The following is a 23,677-nucleotide window of genomic DNA, read 5'->3' as shown; positions in this document are numbered from 1 at the left end:
CCTGGAAACTTATGTAATATGAAAACTACTTTATATTCCGAGAGACCCTGTAACAATGCTACATGCATAGGATTTCCTGATTTAGGATAATTAGGAGCTAGGGTTAGCCTGGTAATAATGTTACAAGAATATGTGTTTATTTTCATGCGTTGCACATGACTTATGATAAGAAAAATGTATTGTCCAGACATGAGCCTTTAATGTTAAAACATTGTACTTATCGTAATGAATCGCTAAAGATATCCATGTAAACGTAAGCATGGATTTAAAATGGAAACAGCATGCATTAGCTTCCAGACATTTATATAGAACATGTAGAAACTGTTTTTGTTACTCCCGGGTTGTTACCCCTTGTTTAATTTGGAAAATAGGTCCGCAAGTTGACCATACTTTATCATGTTCATATCAGAACGTGCACAGCCTTTGCAAATATTTCAGTTGGTCTATTTTCTGAATAAACATCAATATTATCTCCTACCGAGTTTAGATTGACCGTATTTACGTGTTCTATCGCCGGTTCAATCAACTGATTCTTTTGCCAATGGCAATGACAATTGCAATTGGTCAATATTAGTTATGTTTTGATTTCGATTTCGATTTGCATGTGTGCTGTGAAACTTGAACGTTTGTGTGTTTGTATCACCAGGATCCACAGCATGCTCATCTATCAGGGGAACTGTTCTTAAACCCCAATACATTTGTACATTCATTGAAATGACCTGTAAAGATTTGTGTACAAAAACTCATACTCTGCAACTTGAAGTCAAATTTTGTACTATGATTATGTAATTGAGGTTATTTGACTATGCCATTATGATGAGGCTCTTGTGGTCCATAGTGTAAGTCTTGCGGAACAAATACCATGAATACAGCTCAGCATTTCTAGATTGGAAAAAGGAAAGTTTTAGTTGAAAGCGGCCAAGTTAGCTCAATCGGTCAGTTTGATCCCCGTGCATGCGAGTTCGTTCCCCCGGCGTAGTTCCTATTTGTTATCGTGAAATAATTGACCTATCTATAAATTACCCTGGACAAGGAACTATCTGCGTAAGTGGCTCGATTATACCCATACGAGAACTCGGAGAGCTGATCATGGCTGCGATGGTTTATTGTGGTGTATATTAAGGTGTGCGCATCTTAGCTGCAAGTCCCTGATTGTTGCTTCTGGTTTACAATGTGCTTTAGGCCACAGTGGTCAACGAAATCTTGTAAAGTATGCGGCTTATGAGTTTACTGCGGTTTCATTCATTGTCCTACTATGAGCATTTTGTAAAAGACGCTAAAGGAGGTTTACATCTATTTAGGAAAATTGTTAAATCCAATTAACGAACAAGACTCAGGTGAAGGATGGTATCCTGCCTGTTACAGACACCGTCAATGTATCATACCGTAAAACCTAGTCTACAAGCATATATAGTGCTTCTGATGAAAGCTAAATTAATCCATCCAGGCGCCATTATGGAATTTGAGCAAAAAAATTACAGATCCAAGCATAAATACAAACAATTATTATTGTAAGACCATTTATTGTATTGGCATATTTACGCATGATCGTCTTAATTAAGCTTTCATCAAAAACACCACATATGCTTGTAGACGAGGTTTTACGGTATAAGCATCTCTTCAGATACCTTCACAAGATAGGTGCTCAGATAACTTTGACATTTATCGCTAAACGAAGCCAACGATTGCATTATAAAGTAATGAAATTGAAACAGGGTGTTGCCTTTAATGCCATATTTGATCATTATAAAACCGTGTACCTGATAGTTTCCACAACATTGGTTCAAACAGGGGAGGTGTTCCTTGGTTCAAAAGCGGTTAAGTGGGCGTCGGTTCAAACAACATTGAGTTTAATTGACCATATTGTCTTCAATTACACCTGTAAATGTATACCTGAAGGATGATTACCATGATTACCATGTGTAGCAGATTGATAACATACCTGAACATGCCGAATGGGAAATGGTAAACTGTAAGAATTACCGGTTAAAAGAAGAAGAGATTGAAAAGAAGATTTCAAAGAAGTATTGATTAAAAAAGACAATTGCCGAAAAGATCCACCCTAAACCACTTTGGGTGGATCGTTTTCGCCAATTGTCTTTTTACGTTATTCACTGTGAAAGTGATTCGAATATTATGGTCATAGCTGACATGATGTGCACTTATCATGCTTATGGTCCATGGCAAGCCCGATTCGACCTTTGTGGCATTAAACCCAGTTAACAGGAAATTAATCCAGTAAATCGATTCAATAAAGCAAATAAGCTCATGCATTTGATCACTAACGGCAACCAGCTTCGGTCGATTACCCCAGCTGCAGCGTGTGTAAACTCTAATTTGCATAGAGGCTGTACGTGAAATTATTGATTGGCTCCAAACAAAGGATTTGAACCGGTGCACGTAATCATGGCGCAGTGCAGTCCATTCAATCAAATGTTGTCATCAACCTATTTGATCGCAGTGCATTGTTATGTGTGAGACGAACTGTCGCGGTTGATTGCAATCAAACAAACGATGTCTTATGTATTACTTTGTTCCGTGATGAAAATCGTGATGTTTTATTTAATCACTCTCGAAAAATGTATTTCTTTTGTAGGCCTATTACTTTGTTTTGTGATGAAAATCGTGATGTTTTATTTCATCACGCTTTAAAACAAACGATTTCTTATGTATTACTTTGTTTCGTGATGAAAACCGTGATGTTTTATTTCATCATCACGCTCTAAAACAAACGATTTCTTGTGCATTATATTTGTTTTGTGATGAAAATCGTGATTATTTTATTTCAAGAAAAAAATCTTATTAAAACGGTAGGCCCTATGTTGTTTAGAAAAAATGTAGAAAGTGATGATGATGATGATGTCGATGATGATGATGATGATGATGATGATGATGATGATGATGATGATGATGATGATGATGTCTCCAAAAGTGTCCTGGTTTTTTTTTTCTTGCCCTAAGTCGTGCGTATCTATTAATAAGGCACTTCAATAATCAATAATCAGTCCCGTGGCGGCCTCCACTAACTAGCTACTAACTTGGGTTATGGGCCCTGATTTTCATGTTCACTGTCACTTACTCATCAGCGAAGTACGACCCTTTGTCAATTACCTACAGTACCAATAAAAAATATTAAATGTAGCTTGTCCCGTTTTCGTGTGGCATTCTTCAGAAGTGAGCGGTCCGTTTACCAAAATTTTCGGTCAAATCTCCATTCAATTAACACGGGATTTGGCTAGCTATGCCTTGCCCTCACTCACTGTTTTACCAAAGTACGAATATTTCTGAACATCTAACCTAGCTGTAATTTTAGGCCATGTTAGAGAAATATATTTGCTAGAAGTTTTTGAGAGTACTTTTAATATTGGCCGGTTATTTTTCACACATTGACGTTAACTAGGCAAATGCCTATCCTTTTAACGTGGCACGATTTGTAGAGGTCACAGCTCAATGGTGAGAGCACTGTGTATTGTGTATAGGAAAACGGACAGTAACTGCAGTATGATGTTTTACGTTGATGGCTTACGTTGATGTCAATTGCTGATACGATGCATTGTTTTGTATTCAGTGCTGTACTTCAAAGAAGCCTGATGACCTATAGTATGTTTGGCTATTTTGTATACATCGCATGCTATTGGCAGGTAATGACCCCAGCCAATAAAAAAAGGTGCAATCTGTGGCTCAATCATCAAATCTAATAGAGACAACCAGAGTATACTCACCGTAACCATGGTAATTCACGTACTGTATACGGCATTGTATTGTAATTAGGGTGTTGTACTCCAGGGTGACAGAATTTTAACTTTCCCATGGAAATTCCAACTTTCTAAAGAGTGGGGTTCTGAATCACAGCAGTGAAGCTATAGTCTTATGTTACATTGTTATACAATTACTTGTGGGTTTTTTAAACACTATAATACTATACTTCAGCTCTGACTATACTTTGAATGTATGGAGTTTGTCATTGAATGGCGCATTTTCTGTAGCTCTTGTCATCATTGCAATTGAAATGGTCACTGGGAAGCTACCAGTGTTTTTTATTTAAAATTTCTCTGGACACTATCAATGAATTCTGCGCGCCAAGGAAATAGGAATTTCAAAGACATTCCCGCCTCACTTAGCTGCGGAATACTAAGTACTCCCAAACTCACTTATTTCATGAATTATAAAGTGTCATCAAATCAAAAGTCTTTTGGGCATTTAGACAATTTTAAAAATAGATTTGAATCCGACATACCCTTTTTACATGTTTTAAGAGCATGACATGTTAGATAGCTTGTAACACTTGGCTCAAATTTTATATCAGGAATGAAAGAGGGGTGTCACGTATACCAATTTCCTTGTTAACGCCGTATTTCAGCACATCCCAATTTTGCCTTAAATGGAGGAAAAAGAAAATGTTGATGAAAACATGTAATAAGTGATAATCTTTCAGGGCAGGGTGTTTATCAATTTGATCAATATTTTGCCCCAATGTGTCGTCAATTTACACATTAAATTAAACATGCTAAATGTGTTACACTAATGATTAATTTCAACACCTTAAATGTCAAATGGATATCCATAGATTAATGTAACGGATCATGCTCGGGGATCTTTAATACACATGTGTTATTAAAATTTAAAAGTATGTGGTAATTATTATCATCGAATGGCAAATGTTGATCTACACTCACTAGGATCCACAACATGCTCATCTATCAGGGTACAGTTCTTTAACCCCAAAATATTTGTACATTCATTGAATGACCTTTGAAAATTTGGGTACAAAAACTCATACTCTGCAACTTGAGGTCAATATTTGCATTCTGATTGTTCAATTGAGGCTATTGAACCATATGCCATTGGGATGATGCTATTGTGGTCCATAATGACTGAGGGATATAGATATCATGCTAACAAGTTTGTTATTCCCTGTCAGAAATTGATAATTATTATAAAATGAAGTCGCTATGTAAAATAACTACATTATGTACTTGTATCAAGAATAGTTATCAGCGTGACGTTACATCATCCTTACACGTCGGTCATTCATTGCACCTGTAGCATCTGGCCCACATTCCATGCATACCAGTGTACGAGCAGATTAGTGTGTAGTATAGTCCAATCGATACGCGCAGTTTGCGCACTAGGTACGAGTAACATAACCTCTTCACCTCAGTAGCATCTGGCCCACATTCCATACAGTGTTCGAACGGATTAATGTTTAGTACTTATTCCAATTGATATGCGCAAAAGGTACGTATGGAATGTTGTCCACCCAGGTGTAGTGAGTGTGTTATGTGTAACATAATCCCTACATCTGTTGCACCTGGCCCACATTCCGTGCATACCATTATACGAACAGATGAATGTATAGTGTTAATTCTAATCGATATGGCGATATGCGCAGTTTGCGCACTAGGTACGAGTAATACAACCCCTTCACCTGTACCACCTGGCCCACATTCCATGCATACCAGTGTACGAGAAGATGAATGGATTTCGTTTATTGTTATTGATACACGACGCACTAGGTACTGGTAACATAATCCCTACACCTGTAGCACCTGGTCTACATTCCATGCATACCAGTGTACGAACAGATGAATGTATAGTATTTATATGCGCACTAGGTACGAGTAACATAACCCCTACACCTGTAGCATCTTTTCAACATTCCATGCATTGCATACCAGTGTACGAAGAGGTGAACGTATCATACGCTAGATACACGTAACACAATCACTGCACCTGTAGCACCTGGCCCACATTCCATGCATACCAGTGTACGAGCAGAAGAATGTATTGTGTTTATTCCAATCGATATGCATAGGTGACATATTCCAATCTTAATTCCAATCGATGAACACTATAATAGGTATGTATCACAATCACTGCAATCACTGCAATCACCTGGACCACATTCCATGCATACCAGTTCAACAGGTGAATGAGTATTATTTTGATTGATTTAACGCCAATATGGAGCCATGTTCAAGAAATTTCTTTAGCATGTCTGTTTCTCTCCCTCTGTTACATACACTCTTAATGAAGCTTGTCCAAATTATGCTGAAAGAAATCAGCATTAATGATGATTAGGCATTTAATTCAATAAAACAAACCACATGCATAACTGCCTCATTAATCAAATGTCATAATGTTCTACTTGAGTTCAAATCCTACGAAGTATTTCCTTGTAATATGTCTCTACATCATGTTTTGTACTAACCTATTTCCACCTATTTATATAAATTGGAACAAGAGTAAGTCAAAATAGCAGTACGCACAGGTACCCTTTAATTAACAGCCTGTCATAAGTTCAGTTCCATTTAATCATCCACATTTTACCTAACACTTTTGGCAGTTAACGTTAAGGGATCCAAAATGAGCGTTTATTGTGTTTCGACAGTATTTTTTGTGGGACATGAGAGCACCTCAGACCTATCGAATTGCATTCTGAATACGAAGCATGTCTTTCTGATATCAAATAATTTTCAATTTTTAAAAATCACAATATAATACAAATTTTATGACAAATTATAAAATTTGATATTTTTCAAATTTTGATATATAACAGTCCTCGAAGTAAATTATATAAATCTAATGATATATTCTTAAAGTGTATGTAGCAGGAGGAAAAGCCGACGGTCAATTGAAAATTTTTACCTTTCATATTGAAGATATGGATTTTTTTCCCAAAAAGACCTAATTTTTTTTGTGTTTTGGGAAAAAATCCATATCTTCAATACGAAAGGTCAACATTTTCAATTGATCGTCGGCTTTTCATCCCACCTACATACACTTTAAGTATAAATCATCAGATTTATAAAGTAAGTTTACTTCAAGTACTGTTAAATATAATATCAAAAATATCAATTTTAATGATTTGCCATAAAATGTGTATTAAATTGCGAATTTCAAAAATCAAAATTATTTGATATCAGAATGACATTCTTCGTATTCAGAATGCAATTCGATATGTCTGATGTGCTCTAATGTCCCAAAATAAATACTGTCCAAACGTTCATACCCCAGCCCTTAAGTACCACTTCCATAAATGAATGATGAGCAAAATAGTAGCGACTGATTTACAAGGATATATTTTTTTAAATTTTATTCTTGCAGATTCATTAGCTATGTAGAAATATCATCAAATTTGTATTTACGTTTGTACAATACAGTAGTCCATGGAGCAATGTCATAATATACATAATCATGCATAACTCGCAAACGCAAAATCGGAATCAACTGAGATTTTAAAAATAAATTGTTATAGATATCCACTTCTCAAACATACCATAAAAAGAGGATGCTAGAATCACAAAATACGCCTGGTGACATTTCAACATCTTTATACACTGTTGACTTTGGCGAATAGCCACTAAATGGATTTCAAGACAACCGTAACCTTAACTATTTTAACTCTAACCCTATATTACAGTCTAATTAGCAGTGATGTACCCTATATACGATACATATACATCCAGCAGATGCGTCCATATTAATTTGTTCGTCAGTATCTATGACAAAACCGCAAATCACTAGAATCCACAACATGTTCATATCTATCAGGGCACAGTTCTTTAACCCCAATACATTTGTACATTCATTGAATGATCTTTGACAATTTGGGTACAAAAACTCATACTCTGCAACTTAAGGTCAAATTTTGCACTATGAGTGTTTAATTAAGGTTATTGAACTATGCCATTGGGATGAGGTCATTGTGGTCCATAGTGAATGGTCACTGTTAGCGTGGTTAGCAGATCGAACTCCACACTCTCCTCAGAACAAAAGTTAACAATTACTGATCATGCTGATGAACTAATATTTTACGATTGGAATATGTGATGTACAATGTACATACAGCAAAAAATCTGGCATCAGAAATTCATCGCGCCAAAATATTTACTCCTCTTCCATAGCAATATTTACAGACGGGTGGTGAAAGGATCAAATGGAGATTTTGATCGTTTACAGCTTGGTGCAGGTGTACGGAAGGTATTATGTTCGTTTGTCATCAGGTTATTGTACAGGGTGATCTTGTTACGATAGGGTGTCATTCAGATGTTCAATCTGTGGCAGACGATAAAAGATTTTTTGCAGTAGAAATGTTCGCGCCAAAAATATTTACCATTCTTTACAGACAGATGCTGAAAGGATCAGGTAGAGTTGATGGTTAAAAGCTTCGTGCAGGTGTACAAAACAATTTGTCATCAAGCGTGATCATACTCTACTCCGACTCTACTACATAACCCCTTTTGAATTTCATACTTCAATAAACTCATCTCACAATGATTGCAAGTCACAATATGCTCATGTATTAGGGCACAGTTCTTTAGCCCCAATACATTTGCACATTCATTGAATGACCTTTGAAAATTTAGGTACAAAAACTCATATTCTGAAACGTGAGGTCAAATTTTGCACTATGATTGTTTAATTGAGGTTATTGGACTATGCCATTGGGATGAGGCCATTGTGGTCCATAGTGAGTTCAGAACGAGAACCGCTCCATCCGAAAACCGCGTTGTCCGGATGCTTTTTTCTCTGGCCAGAGCGGGTCGAGATGACGGGATGAAATGATGAAAGGGCATAGCTAGGATGATTTGTTCATCAAAAGGGACGGCAAAGCAGTCTATTTCTGATCATCATGTATGTCATCAATTCATACATGTTACATGTAACATGTACAGGGTGATCCTAAACCGTGATTTGATCGCCCAGTCTGAATTTATGTTCCATCTGCAGCAGACGTTAAAATATTTTGAATCAAGAATCATTCGTGTCAGCACATGGTGAAAAAATCAGAAAAAAACTCAAGATTTTAAAGGTTTACCATGTTTACAGCTTGGGCATGCACTTCCCTGGTTCAGGTGTTCAAAACTAAAACGTTCATTTGTCAGCAGGTTTTTGCACAGGGTGATATCTTGTCTAGGATCTTGTCCGGTTCAGGTTTCCACATAATACTTTCAGAGTAAAGACATGAAAGACAAGATCAACAGTTAATTTAAAGTTTGGGATATACATGTATCAGACCGATCAGAATGTTAAAAAAAAAAACCCAATATATATAGGTCCTGTATCCATGATATCAATTACATTACTTGTCAATCAATTATTAAGGAAGAAATGGCCTTCCCGAGTCAACATTATTGCCATGTTTATTCATCTAATTTCCATATCTCGTACCGAAAAGATTTTTTGTGATGTACCCACACAATCGTAATACCAAATGAAAATCAAAATAATTATTATAGCCACATTTTTACTTATAAATCTTAAAATCGTTGAGATTTCAAACAAAATAAAGCATACATCTTAATTGGTATTATTGCTATGGCAAATACAACAAATATTTCCACCAAGTAAAACATTGCAGCCATTATTTTTTTAACTTAATCTCTGAAAATTTAAGACAAGATAAGATGTATTTAACTCCATAATTATTTTGCAGATCATGTCGATTGTTCAGTGCCGAATTGTCATCCCCACAGATAATGTCCATTGTCTAAGATGATCATGTCCATTATCTTCAAAGTGACCTGTTACCACCGCTTGTGTTCGGTGTCTTTTATTGTGGAACCGAAACCGTTTAAGTTAATCGCTGTTTTCACTAATATTTATCTAAAAGAACAATGCACGAAGATTGGTGGTTTTACAATATAATTAGCTCTATGCTTATCTATAGCAATCTCAATTTCCCCATTTCCTTTATGGTGTTTTTGCTGTGAGAAAATCGTGTCTAAATTATTGCTATCTTCAGTAGATGACGATTGTGTTTTTACATTATTTATGTTTTAAAGCTTTAAACATACATTTTTTTGGTCTGTAAGTAGCCTTTTTTTACTTCATTATGAAAGTTATTAATTTTATATGAATGTTTATTAACATTACCTTTTGATTTGTTTCACATAACAAAATATTAGAGTTACTTTATTATATACGTGGGCATTTTGTTTGTTTTTTTGAAGCAGATTTTTGTACTCGGACAGGATGTCGGTTGTAAAGTTCAGATAAATACTATAATGAATATGGCTGGATTAAAAGATTGCATGGGTATTGAACTCCTATACAGTGTAAAGGATAGTGGGTTCAAGCATTCGTGAGTCGTGACATTTTCTTAACAATGCCTTAAAGATTTTCAAAATTTGTCCTTGCCTATGTTGACGTTGATATTCTTATGGACATAACCAGTAACCGGTGTTATAATTACCATAATTAGTGACTTCTGCTGTCTCATATCATGTAAATTCACCTCACCTTCGTTTGTTTACCCAACAGGTGACGAGGTGTCCTCGATTGTCCGGCGGCAACCTTTTTCTTGTAAATTCTTTGACACTGTTTCAATGCCATCCGAAAATACCAGCATAATATTGTTTTTGTCCGGATAATGAGAAAGCTTTTGATGGTAAAGATTTACCAGGTCATTATCCTTATTGTTCAAACATACGCTGATCCAAACATTTTTTCTCTTTGTATGATCACCTTGATATACCTTATTATCTTAATTAATTTAATATATGTTTTGTTCCGAATTGTTAAAATTCGCACATTCGGTGATATTTTTTGTTGTGGAATGTCAAGAACATTTTCGCGGGCAATGACCTGATCGACATTGAAACCCAACAATTACAATGATTACTATTAAAGTACATGTAACTATTTACAGCAGGTATAGTATTGTAATGACCAGCTGCCTGATTGATTGGTGTGTAGGTTTTTGATTAGACGATGTATTACTTAAATTGGATACTTTGAAATGCCTTTTTAGTTTGCAATAGCGCTTTCTCTTGTAATGTTGGCATATAAAAGGGCATAATGTGGAAAGTTGGGGGATGAGGGGGGGGGGGGTTAAAATTTGACCATTCCATTGTGACCATTGCATGGAGAATGAAACCATGTTATTGTTTAGAAGAGAGCAACAAATGCAGAGTTATATTTTCAAACCAATATCCTAATATCTGCAATCCATACAAAATGTTAACCCTTTAAGATTTAATTTAAATTTACGACTTGGGTGAAGTGACCCAAAGTACCATCTACCAATTCCAGGACGGTTGTGTCTGAAAATGATGTAACATCAACGTTTCCAACTAAATATGAAAATTTAAATCTTGTCAACCAGACATACCTATTTTTGACGGCCGAACCGACGTTGTGACTGAAACCGTCAGTTTTCAGCTGGGTTGTGATGCAAATGACAACGTTGGTTCTTCCCCCGGGGTTCTTCCGTCCAAAATTTAGCGCAGTGATAATATTATAGTGCGCTACGCACAGGCATAAACGCCTAGACTTTGATCCACAAGCCTCAGCACACTTTACAGGTATGTCTGGTTGAACAGATCAAATTAATTAAATCTTAATTTCAACATACCCAGATGAATGAGAATCTACACAGTTTAACCCTGATAACTAATTGATTATAACCAAGAAATGGCGGTTTGCCAGATATTTGGAGACGATCAGTGCTTCATAAGCTTTCATCAGTGGCGGCGCCAGGAAATTTTTTTCGGGGGTATTAGGGGCAAAGTGAATTTCAGGGGGTAAAATCAACAAAGTTTGCGCAAAATTACCGTAAAAAGTGGAAATTTTCGTAATTTTGGGTTTTTTCTGGGGGGGGGGCAACAGGGCGGGCAAGAGTTCTGACTGGGGGAGGCATTTGCCCCCCCGTGGCGCCGCTACTGGCTTTCATATAGTCCTTTACGACCTTTAAGTTTAAGAAGACTAACGTGGCTATAACGTTAGGGCTCACTCATCTGATGAGGGGCTGATTTTAATGTTTGATGTCCATCTTGATTTCCAGTTAACGTTATTACTATAAGCCAATAGATATTAGCCCCGGACATAATTCAGCATCGAAGTGGTTACGTAATTCTCTTGGTTACCGGATCACGCTACTTTGGTATGCCTTCGAGTGCCATATACTTTATGTGGTGATCATTTCGATCGTGGTTCATTACTCTAGCGCGTGATCCCGTTGACATAGTAACATTACGTAACTTCGATACTGAATAGCCCATCATCCCAGCAAACACAAAACGTTTCCGACATCATTCGCAAAAGGTTATAAAAAGTTGTCAGAAAACGTTTAAATGTCGGGTTATATAAAGGGTATATTAAGAGTATAAAACGTTTTCATAACCTTAAAAAACATTTGATAATCTACTGCTCAGCAAACAAAAATGTTTTAAAGAAAACGTTTAAATGTCGGGTCATAAAGGGTATAAAAACGTTTTAATAACATTCCAAAAACATTCTTGAAAACTTGATACAAAACTTATGTTATTTTGGGGTTGAAAAAATATTTTGCGAAAAATGTTTATTTGCCCAAAATATTTTCAATAACGTTTTAAAAACGTTTTCATGACCTTTGTATAACCCGACATTTAAATGTTATTAAAAGGTTTTGAAAAAAACATTTTAAGAACATTTCTGTGTTTGCTGGGTTTAAACATTTTAACATAATGTTATTTAAGTATTGACACAATATTTGGCAAAAATGTTTGTAAAAATAGTTTACAAAAACTTTTTATGAAAACATTTAAAAGTATTGTTGTAGTGTATTTTCATACAAAACGTTTTAAAACGTGATCATGACCTTTATATAACCCGACATTTTAATGTTATTAAAACGTTTTTACCTAAACCAAAAGCCAAAATATAACTTATTTAAAACGTTTTTAAAACGTTTTTGTGTTTGCTGGGATGTGTGTTCCACACTTCAGCAATATTATTATGTTCTGACCACAGTTACGTACAGAATACTTTGAGTCACCCGAGATGGTGATCACCTGTCTTACTGTTTGCTTGCTTAAGCAGCTAACCATCAACCATCAAGCATAGAACCGTAGAACCGGACCAGGTGTGTAATGGGCCATATTTAACATCTCACCATGGTGTACTTGAAACTATTTACATTATAAAATTATATCAAAATATCAAATTCCCTTTTCCTACCTGATGTAGGCCATGCATGATATAATCGTTGTTGCAAACGTCGTAATTCAGACGCCCAATTGGGCGTTTTCATCGAATTTTGCTTTGGCATAAAAAAAAGCCCCCCAAAAAAGCCTCCCAGACTACTGTATTTTGTCAGAGAGTGTGAGAAAATTGAATCATGTGCATATCTTTATGATTGTATACACTCAACCAGATCCCAGATCCAGAAGGATCTTTGGCTGAGAGGGGCAGATTGAAACTGGAAGAAACAATGGGACATTAGTTGAGAACGCTGAAGCATGGCATCCACCCCTCCCCAATATAAAGGACTTTGGTAAAATGTATACCCCATGTTCTCAATGGTAGATTGGGCGCATTTTTGTAGTAGAAAACAGCCTCTGTGTGATGAAACATGTAAAAATATATGGTAACATTGCATTGGGTACAGCTGCGGGACTTTGCACCCAACCGTGATGTTACACGCGTCCTCAGGTGACTAGAGGTCTTTCCCAGTGAGAGTTATGTCTCCATAGGAGGCAAGGATTCGTACCCCTGGGCATAACACAGCATATTGTGTTATTTTGTAGACGGGTAACACGGTTTAAAGCTTACATTATGATCACGTTTAGAAGTAAATTGATACATAGGAATTCATGCAATATATTTTGATATGACTGGATGGAGTCTGTATAGTTTGTGTTTAATTAACTTCTATCCAAGAAGATCATGAATATGAGGCTTTATAGCTCTATGGGTTTGTTGATATTCATAACCTTATATAGCTCTGTATGGGTTTGTTGATTCACGTGTGCCCACTACCGCTAGTCCTAGGCATACAAAGGTTCGCTAGTCTGAATGTTCGCCAAATACGGACCTTAAAAGGGGGGGGGGACTTGACGGTCACTAGTCCGAGTTGTTCTTAGAAATGACACTCCGTTGACCAATAAGACGGGTTTAGAAACGAAGCCAAATATGCGTAGGTACTTTTTGTGTCACTTTCTCGCCAAGACTAGTCTCCAAATCCTGCTATACTAAAATAAGTATCGCACAGACTCAAATTGTTTTTAAGTATAAACCGAACGTATATAAATATAGTTAAAGTTTTTAACATTTGTCATGAAAAAACGCGGGAAAGAACTTTGTCATCATAAAGATATGAGTACTATTACTACTATACCTTATAAATTTAAAGGACAGTATCTTGATATGGCATTCAAATAAATGGCATATTTGCCTATATACGTTTTCTTTTTGCATTTGTAATAGTGTTTTTTTTAAACATTACACCACCACTGAATACTAATAATTCCAACTTGAGTGATCCAAATTAATTATGCAATTATGGAAGGTTGTTTAAACTTTTCCACAATTGTTGAAATTAGTTTCTATAAGTATTGCTACGTATCGGTTTAAAAACCGATATTTACCTGTGTATATAGTGAAGTACATCATGAACGCAATTGCTCCGTATTTTGTGAAACTAATTGTCGGTGGCATATAAGAGGTGCCGACCAGTTGGATGATACATGTCATAAGGACGAACAATGTAAATAACTTGGAGCAACACTTTTCATCCTTTAATTTAAACGAGATAAGACAGCTTTTGAGGATGTTAAGGTTGCGGTAAAGGTTAGAGTTAGGGTTATGGTTAGGATTTATGGTACGGTACAAAGTGCACGCAGTATCGTGATTTACAGCTATTTACGTGCGCAATTTGTATTTACCAGAGGACTCACATATGGATGACTTTTTGAGACACTCAGCGCCGCGCCGTATAACTACCAAATGACTCTAACGACTTGTGTGACGTTGGACATGATGTTAGGAACGAACTGCGAACTTGCATAATTATTACATTCCCTGAATAGTTAAGTGGTATGCTGAAAACAGAGTATAGACCTACGATTTGATACAAGAAATAAGAAAAAATGTTAATGTTCTTATTGCTAGACTTGTGTCCAGTCCTCGTTTACGGAGTTTAGGGTTTATGGTTGGGATATGGCAGTCTTGTAATAAGACTAGTAGAGTTGCACCCTATTCGGCAATCGATCGTTCCCTAAGTACATTGTATATATAAACCAGGTTCATCAATGAGGCATAAGACATATATACCTTAATGCACTTTGTATAACATACAAACCAGTAGCTCAAAAGCTTTGATGTAGACCTATTTCTTCACGATAATTCCCCTTTGCTTCAGCCCGCTCCAACTGGGTGGTTTAGTTACGCCCCTTCCTCGATGTGAAGTTAATAGATTGTGGCACACAAAGTGCCGACACGTAGGTGAGACTTGTCATGTAGGACAATGTCGTTGACTTTGAGGCATACATAAGTGATCCTTTGCACAAAACGTACATGTACATTGCTTACTTTAAATAAGAAGTATAGGAGTTTACTTTAATAGGACAATGCCGGTATACCGGCATTTGCATCTGGACCCTTGCAAAATCATACGACTTTTCAGCATTTTGTCGAACATATCTTTTGACCGCTAACATGGCTATTCCACTATCTTAACAAGAATGGTTTTGATGTTCTGCCACCAATAACCATGATAACGTTATTTGTCATTTGTCGACATGGTAAAGACTCATGAATATGCGTCTTTGTATTGAATCAAGAGTATAGAAAGCTATTATATTCCTTAAACATGAAAAAATCTGATACATAATGATAGCAACAAAACAAGACCAAGAGGAAAGGAAAGAAATGGACATTGCACATTTAGGATTTACACTCCTTTAATGAAAATGTTTAACATTACCATGATTACTCTCCATAACGCCTTTGGCCTATTTTATACTGCAACCACTGCAACTGCAAAACAAAGCATACCTAACATTATTTTCTTGAAGCATTTATTTAAATATAACCTAAAGGTTTTATTTAGTACATGCAACGAAGGCAAAATAATATTACTCTCCAGATAGTAAATGACTGTATAAAACAACGGGTAACATACTTGTGGTATATAAGCATTGTTTTTGTTGATGGAACTGATATCATAATTATCTAATAATGTTTAAACTAAGGCGTCATCTGCTACCTAGCCTACCTAAAGACATGTACACGTAGGAATGCATGTATAATGCAATATCATGGCATCGATGAGATTCCATTTTCTAAATGCACCCCAAAAGCCAACTACATTCTCGTACACAATTTAGGCTTACTATAAGAGGAGCCCTTATGTTGTTGTATTCAATAGCAAAAGGCTTATTCCAAATAATTCTTGTGGGAACATACGCATGTTGATTGTTCTGAGGCTATTATTAGGTTTAATACTTTGACATGAATGTCAAACTCAAAGTCTGGATTTACTGAAAAAGTTAGCAATGTTATGTTTCATTTAGAGTTAATGGATAGCCTGCAGAAGTTGCCAATTTAAAGCGACAATTGAGAGCATTAAACATTGTGTGACACAATGTTTTGTGTAATAAGGAACATAGGGTAGACCAACTTTGACAGAGATTTGTTTGTTCAGTATATATATTATTTCAAAATTTACATGATTGATTTGCGTAAAACTCATGATTGAGCCAACATTATTTGCGTTTTAGATTAAATACTGTTTTTGAGTTGAATTTTCTTTTGTATCATTAGATGGCAAACCTATATGCATTCTGTATATGTGATCGTACACCACGAATGAGCCATAAATTCCGCTCAGTCAATTTTGTTTTATTTCGTTTTTAGAAAATATAACATAAGCTTTAAAATGGTATATCATTTGACTTCAAACGATATCTTGAAGCGGAGTTATGGTTTGTTAAACTTTGCTCCTTCAACAAAATGGTACCTTTTTTCGGTTTTACATGTGTCTCTTTTCCCACATTGCTGGTAATATCAAACAGTCATAATAGCGGTCATTTCAAATCATCCCCAAGTCAATGAGGTTCAGGGCTCTCATTGTTAATTGTTGGTTATACATACCTAGACAAAATACAATGCTTTGCATCCCACCACTTGAACAGGATTTAGCCAATGCAAACAAAGACTAGAGCTATTTAAATAGACACAAGTAGAAGTTGATTATCCACTTAATAGGATTATTGATTGGTTTAAAAGGTGTTTGACTGGCGCTAACAAAATGAGATACATGTCATACCAAATTGAGGTGCATATAAATACGACCTTCATGCACATTTTACACTGGAACTCAGAATACAATTTAGGGCATTTTATATAGATACTATTGTGTCAGAATGTCCGCACTTTACATCTGTTTAGGGAACTTCTCCCCTCTGCAATAAAATCATCATTGCAGTGTAAGGCTCGCAAAATCTGCAAGGGTAGCATTAAACAAGGGTAGTTCTCAAATGCAGTGAACGGCAGAGAAATTTTATGCTTTGCTTATAAAATTGGTATCGGATTAATCCTGCTTTCTGACAGTTTTGTGATGCAATTTCATAGCCTGTGCTATACCAGTCATCATGGTCATGCGGGTTTTCGTATTATTTTTTAACCATTCATGAATACCATGTTAGTATTCACATATCTACTTTTCTTGTAATCTTCTCGTAGGTTGGAAGTCTTGGTCAACATGGAGCTCCTGTCCTGTTTCTTGTGGCGGAGGTATTCAAAGACGAAGGCGGTTGTGCGTCAAAGACGTTGCTGATGCATGTGAAGGGTCGGCGGAGGAAACTCGCAATTGCAATGAATTTGGATGCACAGGTACGTTTGTGTTTTGTTTATTTGGTTAAAATCATTCATTGTTCAAAATGATTCCTACACAGGGTGAGGTATTCGAATAGCTTGGCATTACCATGATCGGAACTTGCATTGAGGTCTTTCCATGGCACGTGTCTCACAATTCAATCAAAGTAATGGAAAAACTGGTAATCATTCAAGGAATATTCCCATCTGCCTTGGGTCGAACCCATGGCCTTTTCTAGCAGATTCAAAGACCTCAACTACCGTGTCACGTGCACGCAGCACTCTCTGTAAATTGATAAAATATTTTATTTGGGACAATTGCAGATATCATTCTTAAACATCAATATGCTTTCCAAATTTCTGTCAATACTCGGATGAAAAAACCTCTCGAAAACATGGGGCCTTTCGTATAAATCTATAGAGGAAGCAACACCAGAACATTTCTTCTGGGGTGAACCAAACCTGTCTGGTTATCAAATTAATCAGCGACAAGGTTATTTCTGAAGACCTGCTCTGGCGGGGCTTCCTCTAAAGCTCAATAACACACATAGGAGACAAATAATACATGTGTGAGGCACTGTACTATTATACGATCATGACTTGAAGACCTGAGCGCAAGAAGACCGTAAGTCCACTTGGCCCCTCAACATGTATATACTAAAGTTACGTATAGTTCCTTAGGGTTTTATAATGTTTAATACATGTTCCAGGGTGATAACATCATGAAAGGTTGTGAAAAATTTGTTTTGGCCCCTGAACATGTATAAAACATTACCAAACTATACGAAACTATATGCAACTTTAGTGTATACATGTTGAGGGGTCAAGTGGACTTACGGTCTTCTTGCGCTAAGGTCTTCACTTGATGAGATGATTAAGCGTAACTTTGCAGCGAATAAAGATTCAGCTAAATCAACCAACAATTAACACGTTTACATATAAATTTGTACTGACGTTTGACAGTCTCCAAAGGAGACCCCAAACCGCGATACCAGGTGCTCATTAAATTAAATAAATTAAGGGAAATTAATTTGACGAATAGAGACGAGGGCACCTACTTACTTTGTCAACCAAAAACAACGGGATATTTAGATAAAATATTACACTGATTATGTTTTGCTTGCATTATAAATACCAATGTTTTGACAAAAGAGTGTTTTTAATGAGAATCAATTCAACGTTGACACTATCATTAACACGATCAGAAAGATTGCTGTTATTGTGGGAGGCATGGGCGTGGCAATTAGTTCCAATACTGTTAAGGGTCGGTACCATACAAATCCTTTAAGTTCTTATTAAGTCTCAGGTAGAATAAAAACGCAAGTGTTGACAATTTGTTATTTGTTTTCTCTCAACTGAAAAGGTGCTTACTTTTAGGATTCGTGTCCCTTGAGGACTAAACATCAAGGGTTCATATCCCCTGAGAACGATTTTAGTCCCAGGTAGCTTTAAGTCGTTATTGTTGACACATTTTCGTTGTATGGTACTTGTGGTACATACTCCCGTTATGTTATTTTGCGTTAACTAATGTTGTTTCAGGTAATGTGTTATCTTAGCTCTGAGATTTCCGTTTTGACACTATCTGAAATAGACTAGCAGACACAGGTGTGCATTTTGATACTTTTGAAGAAATAATATTTGTGGAGTAATAACATATTTAATTTCAGCGCTATCTGATAACGAAATATGACATTTAAAGGAACATTATATGACATTAAAACGACTGCTTGATTTCAGTTTACTGTGTCCAGCACGACAGAAATTCATTGAAGGATCATTACGCACGATTTGCGCAATCGACTCGATTTAGGTGACCGAAGCTATTATGCAATTACGCTAGGATGGGTGGGGTGCGTTTGTAAATGCCGTCTAACGAGGACCTACATATGGATACACACCGTAAAACGAGGACACACCTCCAAGCGAGGACGTCCTCGTTTTGAAACTATGCCCAGGATGACGTAAATGATGCAAATATGCATATAAGATAGCATATAAGATAGGTCCCCCATAGCGGGTATAGGACGGGTCTCAGTTGGATAGTAAGTTGCCTGGTGTGTTTGCGTGAGGTCCACGGTGTGTCGATTAAAAACGGGTGTGTAAGTCCTCGGTTAGATCCTTCTAAAGTCGAGGTCCTCGTTTGAACGTATTTACAAACAGGGGTGGGGTGGTGTCTGTGAGGGTCTTTCATGAAAAACATTTTTTAACTGCTCAACGTCAACGTCCCTCTTCTTCCCCTCTGTGTAATTCACAATAAAGGGGTAAGCACACGTCCAAGGGGGTCTGTGAAGGAGCAAAGCAAGGCTAAGGGTGCCGGGTGATCATGGCTCCTGCGTGCATGATGGAGTCCGGATAATTTGAAATGTCCCTTTAAAAGGATAAAAACTAGGTGGAAGGCTTCTTCTTCCTCTATGTTCTCTGATCTGATTAACAATATAAATCCTCCTAAACTGGCGTCTTGAAACAAAACAGGCGTAACCTGCTTACGCGACTAATCATAATTAAAGACACCAAATGAAATATCACAACAATTTAAGACGTTTACAAACCAAACAATGTTAGTAATACTTAAGGATTTGCTCTGGCTTAGTTTTATACTCAACAATAACAGGTTTATAACTCATTCCAAAACCTCCAGTTGTCTTTCAGAGTGTTGCTCTCTATATCAAAAAGGTTAAGAACCACTGACCCAATACTAGGCATATTTGCACTTACTTGAATGTACATTGATATTAATGACCTCAAAAAAGAATAAATATCACTATTGTATTTTCATTATATTTTCCCATGCTTTCAAGCCTCCCGACTTTAGTATGGGGAGTTTTAACTCCAGCGGATTAATTTGTCGATTAACGCGGTTGTTGGCGCATAGGATGAAGAGGGATTTGTCTGTGTTTTCATGAACTTTGCATAATCGAAGGATTTCATTGTCACATCGTATATTACCATGATTATTGGGGTCAACCACAACCATGGTAAAGATAACATCCACAATCGGGCATTTTAAAGTTTGTACCAACTATAGTTCTATAAATGTATAATGGAAGTTTTAGGCATTTCATCTCACTGGGCCCCAGTATCAACAAAAAACATCAAGGCCACGGGGCCGGTAGGCCCGAGGCCGGAGACCTTCATAGTTGAGTTATTTACTATGTAGTTCTAATGTGTTAAATGTTATCATGGTTTCGGTAAGACGCTAATAATTCCAGATTCAAATATGAATGATATTTATATTTATAGTTTGTACTGGTGAAAATCCCATTTAAATATGAATGATATTTATATTTATAGTTTGTACTGGTGAAAATCCCATTTAAATATTTGTGATGATTTTGAGCTTTGAACATATCAAGAATAATCATCCATTTAATACTCATATCATAATTTTATGTGATTTATATGTTTTATGAAATTTCATGCGTTCTGTGTTTTTCTCAAGATTTTAATGCTTTATCATTTTTCAGTCATGTAAACATTGGTAAAGACAGGATGCATGCGATAGCGAAATAAGAGGAAAACACTCATAAATTCTGTGATGTCAATGTTATCTTGACACCAATAGTATAATCTAATCATTTCATTTACTAAATCATATCGTCTCCTCTTATTACGTGTTGGTAACACTCAACCAACTTGTGTGGCCTAATGGTTAGGGTACTTGCCTTTAGTGCATGAGGTCCCGGGTTCAATTCCCGGCTGTGGAGATTTGCTGGGACATTGAATTGGGGGGTGGGGGTCTGAAATTTAAAAAAAAATGCAAAGTTCCCACTCAGGTCCTTTGACCAAATTAGTCATTGATGTAGTTAAATAGCTAAATGATATAATAAATATGGCTATCCAAAACTGAAAAAGATGACCCCCTGCATACTGGCACCGACGTAAAACCTTCTCCTGCAGAATATAAGACACATTATCAATACTAGAATAACCATTGGTCCCGGATGAATATTTGGGGATAGATTTTAGTCTATATGGATCTCTTTCTTTGATTAAAATTCCAAAGGAACAGAAATACATAAGAAAACAAGCAAATAAAACAATAAAAGATCAACGTATAAACAAGCTAAAAATAAGGAAATAGCTTATAGTCTAAGACCCGGTCTAAGACAAAATTCATGGATACAACTACAAGGTCATGGATTCGATCATGATCAGTGCATTCATATAGTCGTAAAAAAGGAAGATGAAGTTTAAGTCTGGTCACTTGGGAATCATACATGGAAAACATTAATTACTATGATGAAATAGGACGTGAGCTGGGTTGATTACCCGGGTTGATTACCATGGTTTCTAAATGCTAAATACACGGGTACCAACGAAGAAGCTGGACCGGGGCAGCAAGAGGAATCTGTTAGTGATACTCAAGTTGTATTTTATCGCAAAAATGTATAAAGACAAAGAGAGACGAGACAGACATGTACACACACTAACATACAGACAGATTGCAGACAAAAATAAGATATGTGACCGTACATCTTGCATCACGCAAGTAAATGTACTCAATTCTTGACCGTGTTTTAATAAAAATTAGAATAAAGCAGTTAAATTATAAACTATTTGTGGCCGTACACTACGAATGAGCCGTAAAGTCGGCAAATTCTATTCTGAGTTACAATGTAAAATGTGCGTGAAGGTCGTATTCATAGGTGCCTCAATATGGTGCGACATGTATCTCATTTAATAGCGCCAGTCAAACACCGTTTAAAGCAATCAATAATCCTATTGCTGAAGAGGATAATAAGCTTCTACCTATTTCTATAGAATCTTTAAATAGTTCTAGTAGTTTGCTTTGGCTAAATCCTGTTCAAGTGGTGGGTTACAAAGCATTGTATTTTGTCTAGGTATGTATAACCAACAAATAACAATGAGAGGACATTCCTGAACCTCGTTGAGTTGGGGATGATTTGAAATGACCGCCAATTATGACTGTTTGATATTTATCATGTTTATTACCAGCAATGTGGGAAAAGAGACACATGTAGAATCGATAAATGTGTACCATTTTGTTTAAGGAGTAAAGTTTACGGCTCATTCGTCATGTACGGCCACATGGATGTGCTATAAAAAGCTGCGAGGCTGATGCAACGAACTTTACATCATATTACATTACGACCCAGAAAATGACTAAAACAGGACAAATTTCTACTTGCAGAAACATATTACAGGGCACCGTATTTCTCTTTGAAGCAAACATGTTGATGCAGATTTCCAGTGCATGTCATGACCACAATGGCCTCATCCCAATGACACAGTTCAGTAACCTCAATATGATAATAATAGTGCAAAATTTGACCTCAACTTGCAGAGTATGAGTTTTTGTACCCACATTTTCAAAGGTCGTTCAATGAATGTACAAATGTATTGGGGTTAATGAATTGTGCCCTGATAGATGAGGCTGTTGTGGATCCTAGTGTATGTGTGCTAAGAAATGATGCGTATGGTAAAGCCGGTAGCAAATTATAATAAAATCATAATTAGACATTTTATTTGTCAAGGCGGTCAATATGCCTGAAGAGCTAATTTGCACATTCCTAAATCGTACATACGGGTAAAAAAACCTATGCTGTGCAAAGTTTGCTGATGGACGCATTTGGGGGACATTCCTACTGGACTTAGGAAGTTTAATTCCATTAATATAAATAAATACAGACGGCACGTGTTTGACCGATATAATTATACTGAGAACTCCAAACATGTCAAAGATCGTGGTTTTTTGAAATTATTATTGATTATTGTAAGTAAATATCCTGCAGATGAAATTAATCTTACCCATCATGGATGTCTGAATCATTTAAAAGATGATGGATATTGACCCAAAGATGCTGCCTTATACGGTATGCTCTTATCGCTGATTTTGTTTACTTCAAAAATCAGAATATTATAAAGTATGAAGCTCCTCACATTTCTTATGAATACCGTACTTGCACTAATTTGATCTCACTATGGGCCATAATGATCATCCCCATTGCATACCGTAAAACCCCGTCTACAAGCATATAGAGTGCTTCTGATGAAAGCTACATTAATACAGGCGCTATTATGGAGTTTGAGTTAATAAATTACGGATCCAAGCATATACAAACAAGTATATTATTTT

The 23,677-nt window shown here is 36.4% G+C and overlaps 1 protein-coding gene across 1 annotated transcript in view; it reads left to right on the top strand.

Moving 5' to 3' along the window:
* Window positions 1-23,677, top strand: part of LOC140142861 (uncharacterized) — a 129,787-nt gene that overhangs the window by 45,706 nt on the left and 60,404 nt on the right. Inside the window, exon 2 of the mRNA XM_072164882.1 lies at window positions 17,449-17,598. Coding sequence (XP_072020983.1) covers window positions 17,449-17,598 — 150 coding nt within the window. The remainder of the gene's footprint in view (window positions 1-17,448; window positions 17,599-23,677) is intronic.

The sequence above is a fragment of the Amphiura filiformis genome, chromosome 20, assembly GCF_039555335.1.
Source record: "Amphiura filiformis chromosome 20, Afil_fr2py, whole genome shotgun sequence".
Classification (NCBI taxonomy): domain Eukaryota; kingdom Metazoa; phylum Echinodermata; class Ophiuroidea; order Amphilepidida; family Amphiuridae; genus Amphiura; species Amphiura filiformis.
This window is presented reverse-complemented; position numbering and strand designations above follow the sequence as displayed.